Source organism: Ursus maritimus, unplaced genomic scaffold, assembly GCF_017311325.1.
Source record: "Ursus maritimus isolate PB19 unplaced genomic scaffold, ASM1731132v1 scaffold_35, whole genome shotgun sequence".
NCBI classification, from domain to species: Eukaryota; Metazoa; Chordata; class Mammalia; order Carnivora; family Ursidae; genus Ursus; species Ursus maritimus.
Genome location: NW_024426119.1, coordinates 15,368,549 through 15,378,603, shown reverse-complemented (window position 1 = coordinate 15,378,603; position 10,055 = coordinate 15,368,549). Strand labels below are relative to the sequence as shown.

Here is a 10,055-nt window from a genome sequence, read left to right as displayed (position 1 = left end):
AAACTACCCCACCCCTGAGGATTGTGTGGGGTTGGATGACAACTGACAAGTCACTACTATCACCGTCACCATCATCATCAAGCCATGGCTGACCGAGCAGCCCCTTACACGTCTAGTACCAGGCCAGGGATTTTTTTTTTTTTTAAGATTTAATTATTTGACAGAGAGAGGGACAGCCAGCGAGAGAGGGAACACAAGCAGGGGGAGTGGGAGAGGAAGAAGCAGGCTCCCAGCAGAGGAGCCCGATGTGGGGCTCGATCCCAGAACGCCGGGATCACGCCCTGAGCCGAAGGCAGACGCTTAACGACTGCGCCACCCAGGCGCCCCGGGGCCAGAGATTTTATGTACATTCTTCCTAGTCCTCCCAACAACCCTGCAGCCTGGTCGTGTCACATCAGTGCACGGATGAGGAAGATGAAGCTCAGGGTACACAGCAGGTCCGACGTTAGACGGGTTTGAAGGGATTGAAATGAGATCCTCACCATGATCTGGTGTTTGACAACATCACTCTACAGTCTTTTTGCCTGATTATTTCCATCCACCTTGTGCCTGAACACTTCCAAGGACAAGGCACTCCTTACAACCCAGGGCAGTTCGTCTCTGGGCTTCTAGAATGCTCTTTTGTTCACTGACGCCAAAATCTACCACCTGGCAGAGTTCCCCGACTGGCCTTAAAGTTGGCCTGTTTTATTCCTGGCGAGACTGCAGGACGTGTCCAACCCCCTTTCCACACCGAGGACTCCTTGGAATATCAATACAGAGTTCCCTTCCTCCAGCTAAAAACCCTGGGTTTCTTTTTACCAGTCTTCGCTTCCAGTTCTAGAAAGGCGGAGAGGCTGTCATCTGGAGCCCTGAAGACCAGTATGCATAAAAACATCCACACCTCCTAGAAGGCTGGGATGTTATCCTTCATGTTTCTAAGGCTACTTGGAGCTGCAGTGTTTATGCAACTGCAGGCACAGGCCGCGATCAAAACCCCATCAGCACTCCTCAGCCACGCCAGACAGGTCACAGAGGAATGGACTCTCAGCGCGGAAGGGGACCCTCTTCCGAGGTTCACGATAAGCCGTCCCCAGGGAAGGAGTCGTGCGCCATCAACCTGGCTGTACTTTCAGAAACGTCAACCAAGAGCCCCGTGGCCTCGGCCCTGGATCCCAGATTACAACCCGCAGGTGGAAAACAACTCTAGACTCATGCAGAGACTGCCCAAAGAACGCCCTGGACCCTGCTGTGATCGAGGGAGAGGGGGGTCACCAGCTTCATCTAGAGGAGGTGGGACTCTTACCCGGCGGCACCCTGGTCTGGGACCTTAAGGAAATCCAAGCTCTCCGGCGTCTGGGACACTCGGTCTGAGCCGGTGGACTGTTGTCGTGGCAAGGGTGGGCGGGCCATGGAGCTGTACAGACTTTTCTGATTTAACCTCTGGTTGCCAGCAGCATGGGGATGTGGCAGAAACTGGTTTTTGAGGACTCCATTCTGATGGTATCCTAGAGAGAGGAGAAGGGGAGAAAACGGCGCTTAAATTTTCTATCTTCTGCTAAAAGGCTCTCTAAATTCATTCCATCTCTTAGCCAAGTGCAAGCTCCTTAGCTTCTCTAGGACTCCGCTTTCCTATCTGAAAATACAGAGGGCATGACTGCAAATACAGCAGGAGGAATAGAGCTAATACATTGTAAGCTGCCGAGCAAGTGCCTGGAACGTAGCAGACACTCACACGTGCTTGCTGAATCTGACATCAGAATCACCAGATGTTCAGGGTTTCAAAGCCCACATGCAAGGAAAGGTACGCTTGCAACGAGCTGGCAGGCACATTCTTCGATCTAAGAAAAACTCTGAGGTTATGATTCAAGAGGGCTGGCAGGCAGCTGTTTAAACAGCTGGACGTCCATTTTCAAGGGGTCAGCCTCAGGTGTCCCCTGCAGGAGGCCGTTGTGGGAGGCAGAGGGAGCACTCCACACAGGCAGGGAAATGTGGCCGCTGGGTGGATCGATCCAGATACAGCAAGCTCTCTTAGCCAAACAACTGTTCCTGGTCAAGATCACATTGTCTGGTAAATAATGGAATATGGTGATGGGCTCCAAGCCACAGGCCCGGGCTGAAAGGGGCATCATCACTCCATTGTGTGTACGGTCTCTTCTCTCTTCTCCCACTGACAGATCTGGGCAAGAATGAAGGAGAACAAGACTCCCCAAGGCACAGTTTGGTGAACCTACCATAACCTCTTCCAACCAAATTAAGGAAAAGAACTCTTTGGTACAGATGGGACGACCCCTAGTTTCTAAGAGGGACTAGCCAGTCAGGTTTGGCTCTGTCTTCGTCAGCTTTGATGACCTTGAGCAAGATCTGTGACCCTTCAGTGCGTCAGTTTCTTCCCGAAGGAAACAAGGAGTCTGGTGAGCCCCTACTTGCTGCCAAGGTTGTCAAGGAGAGGGGCGTGCTCTAGGGCTGGGATACTCGAAGTGGGAGGTTCACGGATGGGCCACTCGCTCTCGATAAGTTCAGAAATTAAGAATAAGCACTTAGAAAGGCTCACAGCAGTTTCATAGACATATTTCGTACCTTTTGAATCCAGTAAGAAATTTGGGCTTCTATTTTGAATGCTTTCAAAATTCCATTCTTCGAGTGATTTTTATTATATCTTACAAAAGTATGGTTTGCGATGGGTTGAAAAGAAAGAAATTAAGAAAAGAAAGAGGGAAAAACAACCACAACGGACCTGTGTTCCACACAGACAGTATGAGAAAGGCTGGTACAAGGGATTCAGGTCCAACTGCCTCATTTTATTGATGGAGAAACGGTCACGTAGAGAGGTTGGGAGCTGGGCTCAAGGTCAGGTATTTGGTCTAAGGCAACTTTGGCCAACCTAGCTGAGGCAAATGAGCTTTCCAGGTGGTCTGGCCAGGATTTGCGGGGGGGGGGGGGGGGGCAGCACATAAGCAGTAACACAATCCTACACTGGTTCTCTTCGGTTCTTTTGTGCTTGGATTTTCTTCAAGGGTGAAGGCAGAGGTGCGGAGAGAGAGCCGGGCCAGGCAGCATGGGGACTCCAGAAGAGAGGAGAATTACTTTCTTACTGCTAGGCACGGGTGTTCATAACAGCACACAACGGTGAGATTCCAGAGCCGGAGACAAAAGAAATGCTTTTCACTGCTTCCTTCAGACACGGTTACAGATAGGATTCCCTTGTCTGGGATGATCTGAGTTAAGTGTAGTCCTAAGATAACCCTTTCAGACCTAGATGCCTAAGCTTATGAAAACCAAATATTCTGGGGACAGTTTTTTATTGACTGAATTTTGTGAGTGATGGAAAAACAGTTGGTGAATTTTGAGATCGCTCTTAAAGCACTAAATGGATTTTTACAGGCAAGAAGTCTTGCATTTACTCAGGTTTGGATTTTACTGACCTGCATGCTAAAGTTTTATCATAAAAAATGAGAAATATGAAACGGAGGATCTAAAAAAATGTTTGTGTCCATTTTGTAATCCTTTTAGATATTACTTGAATTTCTGGAGCACTTGTCCTAGAGCCCATCTGACTGAAAATAAAATTTTTCGACTTATTCATTAAGGTATTACCTAGTTGCAAAATCTCCTCGTGATGTTTGGCTGGCTCTGAGTAGGGGTGTCGCGGGTATAGGACGCATCCTATAACCGCAAAGCTGACAACACTCCGGTTGCCATGGACAAGGAACTCCTTTTTTCTCTTACTGATGTAAGAAGCCTTTCCTCAGGGAGCAATACTGCTAGGTAATGAAATCCAGATCGTTAACTCAGCCACGGTTCAGTCTCACAAGCCCACACTTTTCCTGCGTTGCGGGGTCACTAGCAGGGCCATTGTGTTGGTAGGAGTGTATCTGGCACCGGAATGGCTCACGGCTGGCTGATACGTGTGCATTCATTTGCTCCGGGGTTTCTTCCCAAATACGTTTTCCAGGTTACGGGGTCCCGAGTAGCGGTCCTGCTCCACGGCGCATGCTCGGCTTACCTGGCGGGGGAGGGGCAGCTCTCATTGGGTAGTTGGCATTGTGCGTCCCACTGGAGTAACTTCTGTTCTGAGCTGTGTTCCTTCTGGTGGGACCTGAAATAAACAAGCGAGACGAAGTCGTCAAAATCAGTGCCACTGGCTGGTTTTAGGGCTTCTGCTGGTGTTTTGCTTATGGGAAGCCTGGGCGAGGTGTGCAACCCGGGGTCCAGCCGGATGTGCAGGGGCGGCTGGCGGTGCAGGAGGGATGCTTGAAGGGGGGACTGTCTCGGGAGCTCTCGGGCCGGAGTGGCCGGAAGATACGTCCACGGAACGATGGTGTTTGGAATGTTAGAGACCACGGCTTTACAAAGAGATATTCACACTCTTACAAAAGAGTTTCTATTTTTGTAGGCTTTCAAAAGAAAAACTGGGGGCATTTTCCCGGTTCGCGCTCGTGTTCTAACACGCGCAGAGAGGCGCGTCACGGTCACGGGCGTGCAGCGTGTTTCAGCACTCGCCGCCCCTCCGCTTCGCTCAAGAGCCTTTCCTGCAGGAGCTTGCATCCTATCTTCAGTTAAACACAGACCACAAAGGCTGGAAGCCGACTTGTCCCCTTGACACAGACACGAGGGGTTAGAAAGCAAGCCGGTGCTACCGGGAGCATCACTGCCGGCCGGAATGAGGACGGGGCGGCAGGCGCTCTGCGGGGCGGGGGACGTCTCTGCAGAGACAGGTGTACTGCAAAGGAAACTAATAAATAAGGTCTCAGGGAGGACACGAAGGAGGGTAGGATTAATCCAGCTGGAAGAGGGTACAGAGGGAATTCCTTCTGGGCTGAGGAAATGAGAAGAGCAGGGACTCACAAGGCATGAATGACACAAAACGAAGGAGCTGGGTCCCGGGGTCTTGGGGTCTGGGGCAGGGGGAAGCGGCCTGCTGAGGGATGCCCTGGTTGTCCGCCCCGCAGATGTGTGCACGCCCCGTGAGCACCAGGTGAGAAGCGAGTCTGGCACGGAGCAGGGTGGCGGAGGGCAGGGACACTTACGGGAGTTCTTGGGCAGCCCCGGTCCGATGCTGACCTGCAGCACTTTGTTACTGGGCTTCAGGATGGCCAGGTCACCAAAGCCTTGGTGGAACTGCACTTGCCGGGAGCCCCCTGCACTCCAGGGACCCCAGTTCTCCTTTTTCAACTTGAGTTCAAGCCTGCGACAACGACATTTGTTGGTAACGGGCAGAGATGCAACAGTGAGAAAGTGGCGCTTAAATACCCCAGCGTGGACATCTGCTGCCGGGCAAGCATGCGGCAGAACGAGGCCCGCCCAGATAGATGGAGCCACCGGCCCTCGGTGAGCCACTGACCCCAGAGGCAGGGGCACGTGGGGCCCAGCGCCTGGGAGAAACCGGCTGGTGAGGGAGGCAGGCCATTACAGGTACCGGTGTCACTCCAGGTGAACGCAGGTGTGCCTGCCCACGGGACAGCAGGAAGGGGACAATTCCCAGGCCACACCTACTATGATGTGTCACTGTGCCACTCTGATTTCCCTCAGTCGTGTTCGGAGAGAACTGAGAGATGCCAGACACAAGATAGCCCACGTCTCCCCAGCACGGAAAGTGGTTATTATTTAATTAAATTCCCTTCCACACTAGTAACCAAAATCCAAATAGAAGGGAAGTTTACTCACAACTCCAAAACTACCCAGCCAGTTTTATTTTTCAGACTGCCTATATGTCTACATGACACAATTCCATATTCTGCTCTTTTAACTTGTATTTTCTTATGCCATATGACAGAAAAATCCTCATTTTAAGTAGCTGTCCATACTACTTCACAGAAACTCAAAGTGGCCCTTCCATGTCTGTAACACCCATCAGGACTGTCTCCTGCAGGCCCCAGGACTGTCTGGGGTAAGCAGCGGCATGCAGGGCTGGGCTTCCCTGACACCCCTGCAGTGGTCAGACCCCTGCTCCACCCCACAGGCTTCCCGCCTTCTCAGCCTGGACTGCAGTGGGGAGATCAAGCTTTACGCAGAATGTGGGGCCCCAGGTCCCCACTTACGTATTGCTAAATTTCAGAGGTAGTTGCTTCTGGGTTTTCTCCTCATAACGCTTTGCTAAGAGGCTCAAGAATTCAGTTTTGAAGACGGACTCAAGCAAACTGTCATACTCTTGTTCATGAAGAATGAAGATGTCATCCTGCATAGTACTGAGAAGAGATTGGAAAGACTTAATGAAAGTTGCACTTCTGTTTATTCCATTTTTTTCTCTCTCTTTTTTTTTTTTTTTTTTACCTCCTGTAAGATATCACTAGGTTTCTACAATCTTTCTACAAATGACAACCTTTAGGACAAAACGCAACAATGAATGACATAATATAATTGCTGAAATCTGCTTCTGAAGCAAGTTTTTAACCCACCAAAAGCATAATCAAAATCAATCTCCGAAGTGACTTCTAAAATCAGGAATTTAAGGATAATTTAGTCCATATTAAAAAGAAAAAAAAACCCCACTTTTAAATTCAAATTCTATGTTCTTAAGATCACAAAAATCCGAACTGTTACGAATAGAATGTGACCGAAAATCAACAATCCCACAATAGTGCCACGTTGGTAGAATTTACAGTACAGTTGTAGCTATTGTAATAAATCCTAAACTTGAAGAATCGTAATTTAGTTATCAACAGGGAAGACAACGTCCTGGGCTTTGTACACACTTATTAGGAGTCTTTGGGTATTCGGGGCTCTGCTTAAGCTGCGAGCCACGGGCTACTGAATGCACAAACACACCAAACCACAGAGAGAGACAAGACAGGTAGGCCGACAGCGAGCAAGCACGAGTTTCGCCGTCGAGCTACTGAATTTCGTGGGGCGGGGAAAGAACACACCACTGCGGGAACTGCGTGCCTGGATAGGGTAGGGCTGGGGTGGGGGGCAAACTCGGGCCTGGAGGGAGGGCACGTGAGGAGCTGCAGGAGAACGGAAGAGGCCAAGGCAAACCCAGTCCTGGGGAAAATGCTTCGTGGTAGAGGGGACTGATTAGACTACGTTCCATGTCCAGGCCCAGCTAGACGTCGTGGAAATGACAACATGCATGTAACTGAGACCTCGTATTCCCTATTAGATGCATAGTTCAGTTGAAAGAGGCCACCCACCCCAAAGCTTTTATAATACACACGCTTACAACGACCTCCAAGTACCACCGTCAAATATCTAAGAACATTTCATTAGGGATGGTGTTTTTCCAGGTATGAAAAACAAAGTAAACCTGCTTCAACGAGCTGGCCACAGTAATGTTTTAATCCCCCCAAGCGCAGGAAATGCCAACAACGTGGTCTTTTTTTCCTTTTAGTAACCAGAGCTGAGCTGTATCACACAGGAGCTGTGCCTGCTCTCGGGGCCCCCGGTACCGGCAGGTGACCATGCTGTCACCAAGCCAGACTGGAAGGCAAGTACGGGGGACGAGGACACAGAGAAGCTTCGAGAGGAAGGATTCTTCTTCCACATAGACTTTGATCCATTTAAACTGCAACTCCTGTGGTCTCTCTCTTCAATCCCACAAGTATGATGAGGTTGGGTTGGACCAGAGAGGTCTCCCTTGGGCAGAGCCTTCGTGGCTTGTCAGGAACCTTCTCTCTGGGCTGAGGCAGGGAGCTCATGACCTGTACCTGATTGAGCCATAGCGTCTCTCCCTGAAGCCTCAGCCCCTCAGTCTTCCTACAGGAAAGGAGCTTGGTAATCCACAGGAGAAGGTCGAAGGGAGGACCACCACGCAGCCAGGACTGAAAGGCACAGAACGGCAGCACAAACCACAGGGGAGGGAGCTTGGCCTTTCACTGCCTGCTGCCTTTACATGGGTATGCCCAAGACTAGTTCTTTTTTTTTTTTTTTTTAAGATTTTATTCATTTATTTGACAGAGAGAGAGAGAGACAGTGAGAGAGGGAACACAAGCAGGGGGAGTGGGAGAGGAAGAAGCAGGCTCCCAGCGGAGTATGGAGCCCGATGCGGGGCTCGATCCCAGTACCCTGGGATCACGCCCTGAGCCGAAGGCAGATGCTTAACGACTGAGCCACCCAGGCGCCCACCCCCCCCAAGAGTTCTTCTTGCATGTGAAGTCAGAATACTTCACAGGCATGTTTGAACACATGATGGCCATCTGCATGGAACACTCGGTTATTACTATCACCTCAAGAGTTTGTTTTCAAACTTCCCTCCGTCACAACTAGTTTCCTGTACACTCTTGTTATAATTGGGATATAGGTTTTTCCATCGTGGTGAAGACCGTGGCAACTGGTGGTTTAAACAACCCTGCCTTTTTATCTCTTGTTACTCCACGGAAGGTGCCAAAGCAATTCAGGGCCAACATGACCCTGCTACAGCGCCTGGGAGCCAGGCATCTGCACTTTCCTTTTCCAAGTACGACCAGGAAGTTGTACGAGTCACTTCTGCTCACACCCCATTGGCCAGCACTGTGTCACATGGTTACCCCTAGCTTGCAAGGAAGCCTGGGAAATGCAGTCTTTGGGTTGGCCAGTCAGCTCTTCATGTGCAAAGGAGAGAACAGGTCTTGCAGGACAGCTCACAATCTCTACTACACCTCCTTGTTCATGAACTGTTCCAAACTAGGAACTGGAATCTTTTCTGAAAGTCTGAGAATGCACCTCGGAGGGTGTAGCCACAAAGCTGTTATCATCTTCCTGTTCCTAGGCAGATGAAAATTCTGGAATTATCTTAATCGCTTCAACTCTAGCACTTCAGAACTCCCAACAAAGGTACTTATGTAGAAGTCACTTGGAATGAATGAAATAAAATCCAGGCATCCTCAATCCCGGCCCAGGGGTAAGAAGACTGTTGCATGAGGAAGACAGCGTAAGCAATAGGAAGAGAGTAAAACAAGCCGCCCCACTTTCAGTGTGTGGGGTGAGGAACCAAACTCCTGTTTTAGCTGCTTGACACAGAGCGCTCCTGGGCGTTCTGGATGTGCCTGTCTGCCCGGCTGTACTTCAGGCGGGACAGTGCTTATTCAGCAGGGCTAAGTGAACCCAAGCAAGTAACCTTGAGTAGTCTAATGTCCTGAGATTTATTAGGAGTTTCGTGACCATAAAGAAAAAGAAAAAGCAGGCCAAAACTTCAGGGTCAATTATCAGCAGGAGTCTGGAAATGAGAAAAAGTGTTTGGACACTTTGACTTCGACCATCAAATTCAAAATCCCCTCCCTCCGGTGACCCAGGCATGGCAGTCGGTGCAGCTATCCCCGGCCAGGCCAGTTTCAGTTCATTTGCCTCTCCTCAGCCCATGCTCCAGGGTCGGAAAACAAAGCTTTTACATTTATTTATTCTAAAAACTCAGACTTATCTTTGGACCTCACCCCTGTCTTATTCATATGCTCAGGCTACAATTCCTTACAGATGTTCGATGCACTGCCCCGTGTTGAAAGATCCTTTACTAGTCCCTGGTTTGGCTCTCCACTTGATTTTTATCCCCTCATCTTTGTGGCTTATCGTTGTACTGTTGACAACACTAGAAAATCTTGTTTCACTCCCTTAACCAATGTCTTTTTCACAAAAATGTTAGCTACAAAACACCGAGTAAAGACTTAAAGGAGGTTTTTTTTCTCCTTAAGCTGAAAAGGCAATTTCCAAGGCCAGCCCTGCCTGTATTTAAATCTTTACACAATTTTCTTCCTAATTATGAAATATGCTTCTTTTAGCAAACTGGAAAGTACAGGGGTGGTTAAAGAAGAAACTAAACCTTACCCAGAATTCTAGCATTCAGAGAAACCAACAGCACCAGCTTGGGTCCTACCTGACTTCTCTGGGACTGCAGATCATGCTGGGTCCGGCCTCAACACTGGCCCCCTAGGGAAGGAGGGGAGATGGCTCATTCCCGCCTTTTGTATCCCAGGAGTACCCTGTATGGCACCTGGCTACTGAGATGTCTGCTCCCCCTTTCAGAAGGACAGGGAGCTCCTTGAGGCAGTGTTCTCATTCACCTTTGAATCCCAGAGCTGAACAGAAAATGTGGACAGTCTGCAGGTTCCCAAAGTTCAAAGGTCACATCAGGTAAAGATTTCAGTAATGCTTCAGGTCAGCTGAGC

The 10,055-nt window shown here is 49.6% G+C and overlaps 1 protein-coding gene and 1 long non-coding RNA gene across 3 annotated transcripts in view; one reads left to right on the top strand and one right to left on the bottom strand.

Annotated features, from left to right (window-relative positions):
* LOC103676800 overlaps nt 1-3,975 on the top strand; it is a 4,816-nt gene extending 841 nt beyond the window's left edge. For both annotated transcript variants that reach the window (XR_572224.2, XR_572223.2), the window contains 2 exons: nt 2,157-2,393; nt 2,997-3,975. This is a non-coding gene — a long non-coding RNA (uncharacterized LOC103676800). The remainder of the gene's footprint in view (nt 1-2,156; nt 2,394-2,996) is intronic.
* MYO1E (myosin IE) overlaps nt 1-10,055 on the bottom strand; it is a 188,770-nt gene that overhangs the window by 14,445 nt on the left and 164,270 nt on the right. The window contains exons 23-26 of the mRNA XM_008706040.2: nt 6,021-6,167; nt 5,010-5,167; nt 3,986-4,078; nt 1,286-1,487 (exon numbers count right to left, since the gene is read on the bottom strand). Of these exons, the coding sequence (XP_008704262.1) occupies nt 1,286-1,487; nt 3,986-4,078; nt 5,010-5,167; nt 6,021-6,167 (600 nt within the window). The remainder of the gene's footprint in view (nt 1-1,285; nt 1,488-3,985; nt 4,079-5,009; nt 5,168-6,020; nt 6,168-10,055) is intronic.